At 36.7% G+C, this 12,690-nt stretch overlaps 1 protein-coding gene across 1 annotated transcript in view; it reads right to left on the bottom strand.

The window, feature by feature from the left end:
• Positions 1-630: 630 nt before the first annotated feature.
• Positions 631-12,690, bottom strand: part of PIGK (phosphatidylinositol glycan anchor biosynthesis class K) — a 104,096-nt gene continuing 92,036 nt past the window's right edge. Inside the window, exon 11 of the mRNA XM_087719448.1 lies at positions 631-3,216. Coding sequence (XP_087575574.1) covers positions 3,100-3,216 — 117 coding nt within the window. The 3' untranslated portion in view covers positions 631-3,099. The remainder of the gene's footprint in view (positions 3,217-12,690) is intronic.

The following is a 12,690-nucleotide window of genomic DNA, read 5'->3' as shown; positions in this document are numbered from 1 at the left end:
GCTTGCTGGGAGTGCTAATAATGAAGCTTAAAAGCACCCAATTGGAGACCAAAATTGGAGGCAATTGAAAAGAGTCCATGACAAAAGACATGGTAATTAGATATTACCACTGATGCCACAAGTGTAATCCTACAAAAACTCAAGATGTCACCGACAGATAATCCCACTGAAATTCACAATCAGGTCATGAAGAATGAGAAGCAACTGCACACAAAACTTCAGATTAAACAACTGGTGCAATCTTACTCATTTCTGCACAAATGAATGTTTTTCAGGTGTACATCTGCACTTTTCATGACATATAAAGGGGAAAATGGAAGTTAGAAGCTGTGTTTTAGCAAAACTATCAAATATAACAAGGGTTATGGTGGAATGGAGGGGAATCTAGACTCGCAAGATTTATAAACAACTTGCAACTTCTTATAAACTCCTGTTACAATTATGAAGGTACTATGAAAGCAACTCTTAATACTATGCATAAAAAGATGATGATAATATTCAAATTTGCTGGGTTACATTTGTCATTTTTTTTACTTGAACCCTCTTACAATCAGATAGGTAATGCTATCATTTCCAAAGAGCTAACTTGCCCATAAATGAATTGAGAGGAAGAAAGGAGTTTCTATAATATTCTTTTTTTTTGTTTAATATAGCATGATTAATACAGCCAATATAAATTTCCCAAGAATAAACAATAGGATTCTGTTAACATAGTCCCGAATCATGATATTCTTGCTTGTAACATTGCATAGTGTGTCTAAAGTGTTCCAAAGTTTCTTCTGGAAGCATCAGCAAATACAGGGACTATTACAGTCCCAATTGCCTTCCATTCTTTGTGCAGAAAGAATTTTACTTTCGAAGTTATGGAACATGAATTGCGGCATTTTCAATCTAATTGTTTTCCTCACCTCTGTTAATCAGTTTTACTGCTTTCCCTGCTTCATAAATTGGGTTTACTTAACAGTCTCCTTTCTCAAAGCAAATTATCTTGGCCTATAACTCATGCTCCTGTGTTCCCACAAACCTCCCCACCCTGATTATTGAGCTGGACAGATTTTAGGTTGAAACTACAAAGTAGGGATACCACTGATTAATTCCAGCAAGGTTCCATTGATTTTGCCATTTTCACAATGTCCATCCACAAAGCTATTAGATTTTTTAAAAATCAAAAATTTAGAAATAAAATTTAAAAAGTAGGTATCTGTGATACATCTGGTTGAAGAATGTTATATTCAAGACTACAAATTCCATATACAGATAAAAATAGTAATTTTTTTAGTATTTGCATTCTCACACACAGTTGTATTTGCATTCTCACACACAGTTTTGGAAACACTTAAATTTAAACAGATTATTCTTAATTTATCTTCCTGGAGGCAACATGGGGTCATTATATAAGCTATAAACTTTTAAGACTGTTTTGTTCTAAAGTACTGAATCTCAGTAAACAAAATGTTAACACATTAATCATTGCTGTTTTGCTAGATAAGAAAAGTATTCTTATAAAAATGGTTTTTTTGTGACAAGACAACTTGTGTCAACTATCTTAATCAAATTCAGATTTAGCAATGTTGATCTTACCTTATCTATATAAGTAATCCACAGCTTCTTTTTGCCTCTAATTCAATATTATATAAACCCAACTAATTATGTATGAAGTGAAATCTGAAACACACAAAATCATTTCATTCCTCATACGAGTCAGTGTTTTGTGTTTATGAAACAGAATATCCCCAATAGAGAATTATACTCACCATAATGCAGAACTTGTAGTAATGCATCCTAGGTCTATGGCAATATTTCTCAACCTTGACTGTTTGAAGACATATGGACTTCTCCTGCTGGGAAATTCCAGAAGTCCACATATCTTAAAGCTGCCAAGTTTCAGAAACAATGTTCTATGGTATGTCACCCAGCTTTTGTATCCTAAATAAAAATAAATACACATATATGTGCAGGTTTGATTTAAATTATTTAATATAATCCACTCAAAAATATTTACCTATACCTTTCTCCATGAACATGTTACCTCAGGAATTGTATGTACACAAATGTATAGCTCAGTCTAAAGCTATATTAAACATGTTTTATGCCCATGCCTTTGAATGTAATCTGGATCTACCAGGTTAGCGGACTGGATGTGGAAAATCTAAGTGCATAATTACTGAAGAACTGATGAATTTTCTATTGGTTGTAAATTTGAATGAGTCATGCGATCCTAGAAATATAATAGCTGCAGGCAAAGGTTTGATCTAAGAGGCTGAATTTAAACAGTACTAATCAATATTCCCTGAGAGTATTTTTGTTTCTGTTGAGCAGATATTCAATACGTACAGCAAAAATCTGCCAAGTGACTTAAGTATATATCAATAGGAAGACATCTTAAATAAGGTTCCGCATATTGTCTAAACCTTTGCTTCAATGACAGCGGAACTATTTTTTATAAATAATAATAGACACGACTATTCTTCAGTACAGCTCAGAAGATGTTCATTTATTTTAAAATATTTTAATAAAATGTCCTCTGCATTCATCTATTACCTCCCACTGTTTGATCTAACCATTCTTTTTCATAACAAGAGATTCTTGCCTGGCTATTATATAAATAAAAGCTACTCATCAGGTGCTCTACATAATGAAAAATAATAATAACTGTCATTTCAGATATGATGGAAAGAAGGATAAGAAACAAATTTTCTAAGATCTTAGCACTGCCACTTAACTGTAGAGGTTTTTTTCACCTAGAGTCTGTCTTCATGGTGGCATTCATGATGCTTCCTTGTATTGTAGAGTTGCTGTGATCTTGAAGGAAACGTACTCATGCTTAGGTTCTTTCAAAGTAGCCTTGTTTGTACGCAGTACAGATTTGTTTTTCTACTAGTGGATTCTTGCAGGTGGAAATTTACAAGTAGAGTAACTTCAACACTGTTATGAAATTACGTTGTGTTTTAAAAATAAAAAAAGTTAAATTAAAGTTCATTTTAAGAGATGAAACAAAATGTGACAAAATATTTCAAGCAGATAAGTTCATGACATTATCCATTCAAATATTTTCAGATAGGGAGACATTCACAGTTCAAATGTGGTTGCTTTGAAGTTCTAAAAGATGTGCTTCATGTGCTTGATTCCATAGGTTTTAAAGAAGACCATGATAATTAGAGCCCAAAGTCCCAAAATAAAGCCTCCGGGAGGATGCCAGTCCTTTTGTTTCGGTTTCTGTAAAGAGGAAATAAATATTTTTTTTTTAAAAAAAGGTTGCTTTCATACAAAACATATAAACAAACATTTAGAATTAAACCCTCCTTACTTTCTTGAATGAAGTCAGAATATAGTAAAGTCAACACGTTTCATGTGTTAGGAATTTTAAAGGCAAGTAGGCTAAACTATTCTCCATTCCAGTTGTTTCAAACAACTACCAAATTCTGTATTTAACTAAAAAGATAACTGGGCTCTCTGCCCACCCTCCCAACCTCAATTTATTCTTAAAATAGGAGGGCTTAGGGAACTGAATTTGTCTCATCTTCCTGAGGATGAAAGTGATCTTAAATTCAATGCTGCATTTCTTCTGGATAAATACAGCTGTGTTGACGGCTTGCCTGCATTTTCCATGCTACCACTTGTCAGCCACACACTAGATAGGCTCAGGCAACCCACAACTTCCTGAAGAAGATGTTAGAGGGGAAAAAAACCCTCCTTTTTACAGATGGGAGAACTCTGGCATAAACAGGGCAGAAGGGCAGACCACGGTAAGAAGAGAGGAAGCAGAGTTAGTTAGGGTCAGACTATTTCCAAGGAACAGGATGATCCCTTCTCTACAGGATAAGTTTTAGTTGAGTTTTAGTTCAGAACTGTTCTTTGACATTTTTCCTTCCCTATATAAATCTAAATGCATTATTTTTATTATTCAGTATGGGCTTTCATCTGTGGATGAATTTTCCTATGGGAAAAATTCTTGGAATTGAAGTATTAATTTGGAATTCTCCCAACATATCTACTGATGGAAGACTTGCAGTAGATCACTGGCATCTTGTGGTCTACTTGGAGCATTACATTACCTGTGACATTTTCTTTTAATCAAGGTGCTGTTGTCTCTCACAATGTAAACAATCTGGAATTATTTCCCTTCATTATTAAGTCCTTGAAATTTGGGCAGTGAGGGTTGCACAGAGCTTTTTATACTGCATATCTTTTTTTTCTAAATAAACTTAGATTTTGATGATTTCTTGCAAGTTTGATTTACCCATGAGTGAGGAAGAGAGGAAATGCTCAAACCTCTAATCAAATGACTACAGTATATGGCCAGGAGGTTGTATAATAGAATTTTTTCCCTCCCATTCCAACAATCAGCAAAACGTAAGCACAACAATCACTTTCTCACAACCAGGCATGAGGAATGATGTTAGATGAGGCTCCATCGGGAAAATAAATAGTAATAATAGCAATTACCAGGTAGCCTATCCTGCAGTGGAAGGCTTGACAAAGATGCATAAACCAGACATTTCTGAGACAGACATCTATACTTTTTTACCTTTACTTTTATACCTAAAATTTATTCATTCCACTAAAATGCTATCACTATTTCAAAACATAATTTGTTTCTTACAACTCTTTAGGGTTTTTCCCTCTCTTTTTTTTAAACAACATGATACATCCTCAAATGTTCCCTTTCTAAATTAAGGAAATGAACCATTTATAACAATGAGAAAAGTGCAGAATAAGTAATAGTGGTCCAATTGGTTTGTATAGAATTGTGCAATTTTATATGCAGAATTCTACAGAGAGTAATAAGGAATTAGTTTATTAGACTAATTTACTGTATTTTTCACTCCATAAGACAGACTCCCCCCCCCCCCCAAACACCTGTGTGTCTTATGGAAGGAATATCGCTGCTGGGCCACCATAGTGGGGTCCTTTTATAGTACTGAACCCCGCTGGAGTGCAGGAGTCAATAGGCAAAGCTGGCACATGAGAGGACACCTATCTGTAGTCCTCTCAGGCTCCGCCTCCTGCCGTCACTACACTGCTGCTCCATATTCAGCGCTCCATAAGCACAGTGAGACAGCACTCCAGATTCACATTTTGTTTCTCCTTTTCCTCCTCAAAACCTAGGTGTGTCTTATAGAGCGAAAACTACAGTATATAGCTGTCCAAGCATCGAAAAGACAAACAGAACAATATAACACAGAATTGAAAAGAGAAACATAACAATTAAAAGAAAGATTGACCTTACTGTAAAGGTGAGGTAAAAGCAGCATTCCTTTGCTTTACAGATCTACAAAGTTACTTTTTCATTACTGTCATAACTGTAAACAGTTGCTAATTGAGACAGTCGCTAAACAAAGACTACCTATACAAGGTAACCTCAGTCCAAAATTACCAGAATAATGAAGCACCTCCCAACTCATGCTACTTGCAGAAAGTTACAGGAAAGTGGACCAATGAAAGTTACGAGAATAAAGCCAACAATTATAAATATTATATTCATCTCCAAAATGATCAAGAAATTTTCATTAACACTGAGCTGAAAGCAATACCAATTACTTTCACTGATATACACAAGCACTCATTTTATATCAAGAAATCAGACTTAAACATACGAGACTGCCAACACCTCCCGTTTCACATCATTTCACATAAAAGAACATTCCTGCTTAAATTTCCTAATTACCAGCAATATGCAAATTGCATTGCTCGTTTTATCATTCCCTTTGTTGTATCAATCTTCCTTCACTTGGATCAGTGTTAAATCCTCACCAGAAAGTGACACCTGACCCTCCTAGACAAATTATTTCAATTGGCAGCTAGTGACACTAAAAGCTTTTCTGGCCTATTTTTACTATAGGACACATAATTTAATTTCTTTATAGGTCTAAATATTTATAAGTTGGCCTTGATAGAAGGCTTTACGTTTTGTCATATAAGATGCCAAAGCTCTCACTTTTTTGTTTCCTTGGCTGCTGCAATTCTAAGAGGGAAACAGTTAAAAAGCAACTTTTCTTATATTGAGGAATATGCAAGCCATCCATTTGATGCTGACCAGTACAGCTGCCTGAGATATATTGTTAATAAAACCAATGGCCAAGACAACAGTGAAGAAAAATAGTTTAGGGGGGGAGAATGCATTGCTTTCTATCAAAATATGTCTGTCTTTTTTTTTAAATTATTAACTGTTTTATTTCATTTTCATTTTCATTTTATACAATCACTTATATACTGTGCAATTAAAAAAACAATAAACACAACCCATCTTCTATTCCACTATAGAAAACCAACATAACACTTCATCCTCCACACACCCTTTCTTCTCCCCCTCCAACTTTCATTTCTCCCCTCCAGCATCCCCCTCTTCTACTTCCCCTCCCCCTCAGACATTCCTTTCTCCCCTTCCCTCCATCTCACCCTCCTTACATTCCCCTCTCACTCCCTCTCTACTCCTCCCACTTCTTTCCCTCTACTCCTCGCTTCGGTGTATTTCTACTATTCATTAATCTATTCGATTTGTATTTTATACTAAAATTGAAAGAAAAAAAAGGAAAATAAAAGGAAAAGAGAAAAAAAAGAAAAAAGAGCAGCAGTATACAAGTGCATTCTTATTGTTTTGGAAATTGAAACTATATTTCCCCCCTCCCCCCCTCCCCCCAGTAAACCCCCCTCCCAAGCCCCCTTCCGACTTCCCAGATCCCATGCCCGGCATAGTTTTTTATCAAACACAGTCTAGAGTATATTGAAACCAAATAGATTAAAAATTAAAAGATAAAAGATAAAGGGGAAAAAAAAGGAATAAAAAAAGAAAAAAGAAAAAAAGGAAAAAAATCAATAAACTCTCTACATTGAACTCAGCTTCAAAATATGTCTGTCTTGACAATGCAGTTCCAAAAATGTACAGGCCAAATCTCAGTTACAGCTAAGAATATACCGTAGGGTTTTTGCAAAGCAAAGGGTGCTGATGAACAAAACACTCCTTTTGAAGCATGAAAGCAGCTCTTTTGCAAATCTGTCCCCAATTACCTGCCTCTGCATGCCCAGGCAGTATTTTCACTGGCACTGCCACGGAAGCAAAGTGGTTGCACTTTGCACACACATTTAGAGACAGCCAGGGATATCTTTTGAAGTAGCTTCCCAAGCCAAATTGCTTCATTTGCAAAATGCCTCTTTCAAAAGCTTTGAGGTGCTTTGGAACGTTGTTTCAAAAATGATCTGAAAGTCTCTTAATGCAGAAAGGACTTGTTTTCACCTCACTCAGCAGTGATGCTGAACTTTCTCTGCTACTTTTATACTGTCGGGGTCCTTATGATTTTAATCCTTGTTTTTTTTAAAAATGAGTTAAACATAGTATCCTGAAAAACCTTGAAGCAGAAGCAAAATCTGTACCCTTTAATAAAAGCATAGGACAGTGATGGTTAACCTTTTTCCCATCATGTGCCAAAAACGGGGGAAGCGTAGGAGGGTCGTGCACGGGCGTGCCCACACCCACAATTCGATGTGCATGACCCCCACACACTTGCACATGCACACACAACCCCCACATATGCGCACAGCCCCCGTACATGCACACATGCCCCCGCACGCACACCCACTCTTTGCTCACAATGGATCCATTTTTCGTCCTCCCCAGGCTCCAGAGGCTTTCTAGGAGACTGAAGAGCAAAAATACCCTCCCGGAGGCCCTCTGGTGGCTTCCCTGAACTTCTGGTTACCCTCCCTGCTGGAGCAAGCTGGAACTAGCCAAGCCACGGGCAAAAGCCTCGGAGCCTGTATGGCCAGGGTTGATGCCAGCTCAGGAAGAGCCGGGCGGGCGCAAGCAAGGCAGGCCGGCAGGAACCCACAGCCCCACGCCACCTACCTGCAGGGCTGAGAGTTAGGGAGAGTGGGCGAGGCAGGGGTCAGGGGGGCATCACTCAAGTTTATAGATTTTACTTCTTGGTATGTGAAGTTCATCTAATATCTCTGAGTAGCTGGCAGCACCTAACCAACCTTGACATGCCTGCAAAGCAAGGTTGGGTCTGGCTATGTCTGTGTAGTCTACAAGAGTTTGAGCTTGACTCAAGGTCAAGGTCATCAATTTACTTGACACTGAATATCTTGTATGCTGATTATCTTCGTACATTGTTCATTAATTTTGCATTGATCAACTTTTGCATGTGTTCCTATCAGCTCATTCCAATTAATTGTAGCAACTATTGGCCTTCTGATTTACATCTCAAGTGTGTAGAATTCATCCTTATAGTTTAAATAACTTTGAGCTTTGAGTTGCTGCAACTCTCCTTTGGAGTTTGATTATTAACCATTTCCATAAACAGAATCCTTGTAAAAAAACAGATTGCCTATAAATTAAGAAAAAACAAACATAATCAACCTTAATATTTAATTGGTAGACTGATATTCCGTGATCCTGTCCTGTTCCTTTTAAAAATCATCTGCTATTACAACTGCTAACATCAAATCCAGAAACTAATAGTCTAGTGTGCAAAGCAACTTTTCCTTCTGTTGGTTCTGAATCTCTTATATTTATTTCCAATAGAAAATCTCAAATTTTTGCACTGGAAGAAATAGAAATCCCTCCCTTTCTGTGTCCATATTATTTATGATAAATATGATTTAATATTCCTATATTAAACTTCTGTTTATTCTTCTCTATTCTGATCTTAACAGTCCCAACTGGTATAGTCTTACTGTACTTGTCACTGGTTTCTACTCAGATTACGTTACTAAATCTCTTTATATGATACTCAGAGATAAATGTTGCACTCTTGCCTCTCATAATAACAAGGTCAGTTTTACAATTAGGGTAAATCATCATTGGTTTACAAGCCGTTTGCCACATGGTCAGTTATCTCTATTGCCTGCTCCAGAATATATTTAGACAGCTACAACTGGGTTCTCTTTATGTTAGTGAACATCTATCAAAAATGCAACTGCAACATAACCTTGAGAGAAGACACACCATGCTTTAACAAGTTCTCCACATGCTCTAAAGCATCTTTTTGCTTTCAAATCTTCAGCACTGAACAACACTGTTAGTAGATATTTGTTAGAACAAGCCAACACATCACTGAAGTTTTGCTACTTAAGCACATCTTCATGCAATATTTAACCATCTGTGTGGTGTGCACATATGACTCTCAACGACTCTAAATCCAATTGCTGAAACGTGGCTGCAATTCCAATAATTGCTTCTGGCTATATCACTTGATACCCATCCAACTTTGCTCAAGAAAGTTTAAGGCAACTTAGATGGAGAAATGCTGTACTTACCATTAGAATCCAGATTTCCAAGATATTACTATTATTATTATTTTAATTTGTGGATGTTAATGTGTATGTTGTTAAAACACTTTTCTTAATTGCTACTACAGTCTTCTTATTTACTGGTTGATGGCAGTTCTTCAGAACAAACAAACCACGTTAAGAAGCAGACACCCCTAGAATTATTCTTTATTGATAGGGTAAGATAATTTTGCCAGGCTGAGTTTGCTTCATAATACCCCCCTCTTATATCTCAATTAATATTTTTAATTTATTCCCTTTATTATTTTTACAAATAATTAAAGGTGGAAAACACATCCAATATATCTTCATCCTATTTTCCCACAGCAACAATTCTGTGAGATTGTTGAAGTGAATTGGACTGAGAAAGAATGACTGGTGCAAGGTCATCCAGCTGGCTTTCGTGGCTAAGTGGAACTAGAACTCACGGTTCCCCGCTTTCTAGATTGATACCTTAACTACTAGACCAGTGATGGCAAGCCTTTTCGGCACCGAATGCCGAAAAGGTAGCGTGCAGTTGGGGCTGCAACCTGGAAGAGGAGCTGCGCAGGGGGCATGTGCGCACCAGAAAATGAACTTTCAGTTTCTGGCATGCGCATCCATGCCAGAAAGCTAGTCTTTTGATTACTGGCATGCATCCGTGTGCGACGATCAGCTGGCTGGTGCACATGCTCATGCCGGAAAACGGAAGACCATCTCTTCCAGTTTCAGGCACTGCTGCACGCACAAAGGCTAGCTGATCATCACGCGCACATGCACCCCAGAAACCCAAAAGAGGAACAGGTGACTCCACAAGTGCCACTTTGGGCATGCGTGCGATAGGTTCGCCATCATGGCACTAGACTAAACTGAATCAGGGAGAATTGTGCCTCAGTTGCTTACCCATTGCCCAGGACTTCAGGAATGTTTCAATCTTCTTTGCTTAAATACTGGTTCTTACCTATTTCCTTCAAGATTGTCTCCCTGACGTTCTACATCCACACAAGTTCTTGACAAACCAAGAATATTTTCAATTTCTGTCATACAGTATGAACAAAACTTTTTGTTTCATAATGAATTATGTCAAGTCTTAAGGCATTCAAGATGCAATTAGCTCAGCAATCCACGGAGCACCTGCTAAGCTAGGTTCATGTTTGGTTTTTATCCTAGTTTTGTTCCTAAATTTTGTCTGCTGCTTTCATTAGAATACCACTTTGCTGCAGTTTCGCATACTTTTTATAATGGATTTTAGATTGCCATTATATTAACCCTTTTGTAGAGGCATTCTTTTTCCAATAGAATTATTGATAACGAGCTAACAAAGATGGAGAAAATGTAGCAACATGTTGTGAGCACTCATAAGCTGATGGAATAGCTATTATTACATTGGGAGAGATTCTGAATTAAAAAGCTAGGTAGCTAAGCAACAGCTAGCTTTCATCTGTGAATAGTTTTTTGTTATATTCTTTATAGTTGGAATAGAATCATTATCCTGTGGAATTTCAAAACAGTTAACAGAGCTGAATTCTGTGCATTGTAATTAAGGAAAGGATACAATAGAATGGACTGGATTGGTCTATGGGGACCTCAAATGGAAAACATCCAAGACTTCCAGCAAATTCTTTTTCATACACTACACAGCCCAGTTATTGCTAGCATTGTCTAAAAAAGAGGGGGCCATACAGAAATAGCAGCAATTAAGCATACACATTGTAATTTCCTGCTTAGAAGGCAAGATTAAAGCAATCTTTGGCAGTCAAACATCATAAACAGAAAGCTATGCCTTGAATTAAATGGACTTTAGATTTTATTTCAAATGATTCAACAGATCTATAACCCTAAAATAAATTCTAAAATGCGTCCCATAAACTGTATATCGAGCTAAAGGATTCCACGACTCCCAGAGATACTAAACAGATTTGTTTCTATGTTTCAATGAGTAACCCTTATTGAAATGTTAAATGCCATTCCAGAAATCACCAGCTGACAGAGCTCTATTAAATTTAAGATGTTCCTTCCTCAATTGAAAAGATGATAGGAGATTTGGGGGGTGGGGGAGCCACAAAGAAAATAATCCTATGCCATGGCAGCCTTCCACTGGCAGCTGAAATCAATCCTGCAGATTTTTTTCCTTTTACGTAATTGCCTAATTTAGCACTTTTATAGAGTCCACACCCTGGAAATGGTATGTGTGTAATATGCATATGTATAAGGTAAAACATATCTGTTAGTCGTTCCTGATTCTAATAGGTGATGCTCATATCTGTTTCAAAGCCGAAGAGCCAGCACTGTCCGAAGATATCTCTGTGGTCATGTGACCATGGTCATGTGGCCGGCATGACTAAATGCCAAACGCACGGAACGCTGTTACCTTCCCACCAAATGTGGTTCCTATTTTTCTACTTGCAATTTCATGTGCTTTCAAACTGCTAGGTTGGCAGAAGCTGGGACAAGTAATGGGAGCTCACTCCATTACGCAGCGCTAGGGATATACATATGTATATTCACACACACATACTAAAAAGAAGTATCTTTTCTCTTTCTGACTCTTTCTACATACAACAGAAGCACAAGCGACAGCGTGTTCATTAGGCACACCAGGACTTTATTTAGACTGCAATCCTAGACAGGATTTACCTCTGAATTGTACTGCTACAACTCTAGAATTCCAAATTAAATGTCTCGTAGTTTTTCATTAATGGAATAATTGTAATATGCTAAAATTATTTGAATTAGAACACACATAATTTATTTGCCAATATATGTCAGGATAGTGCTTCAACTAGGTTGTGCAATATTTATGGCCAAACAAATAACTAAAATCTTTACAGCAGTAAAGTAGTAGGGTAGTTAGTAATATTAGAATATTGAATTCTTTATCATTTGTTATCCACTGGAAATTGCTTATCTGTCATGTAACTCCAAATCAATGTAATTCAAAGGAAACCTTTTATACATGAATTGTCTATAACTTCAAGATACCTGAACCATTTGGATGATTCTGCTTAAAAGTTTATTAAATACTAGAACTATTAAATTAATGTGAAATATTGACTGAGCATTCTTGGGTTAGATACATTAGAAATTAATGTTTTTTCTGGTGAAAACTTGATATGTTTCAGCTTCTGAATTAAATTGTCAACTGCAGCATAAATGATTTAGAAAGAAAATCTGTCATCCATCAATCATAATGGGATGAAGAACATAGTAAATTAAGTTATACTGAAATCTGACAATAGAAAGAAAGCTCTTTTATTAGAAAACTTTTGCTAAACAAGGAAATAATGCTTTGAACTAGTTTATTTTAATGGTTGTTTTGATTATTTTAAAACACTGTCTTTTGAGTCCTCTAGTGTTTTACACACACACACACACACACTAACTGAACAGTATATCATGATGCTTTAGCAGTTACGGAGCTACTTGCAATTTTAATTTCATTAA

Source organism: Thamnophis sirtalis, unplaced genomic scaffold (genome assembly GCF_051295495.1).
Source record: "Thamnophis sirtalis isolate CommonGarterSnake01/CBP01778 unplaced genomic scaffold, rThaSir2_p1.2 scaffold_7, whole genome shotgun sequence".
In the NCBI taxonomy this organism is placed as follows: domain Eukaryota; kingdom Metazoa; phylum Chordata; class Lepidosauria; order Squamata; family Natricidae; genus Thamnophis; species Thamnophis sirtalis.
This window is presented reverse-complemented; position numbering and strand designations above follow the sequence as displayed.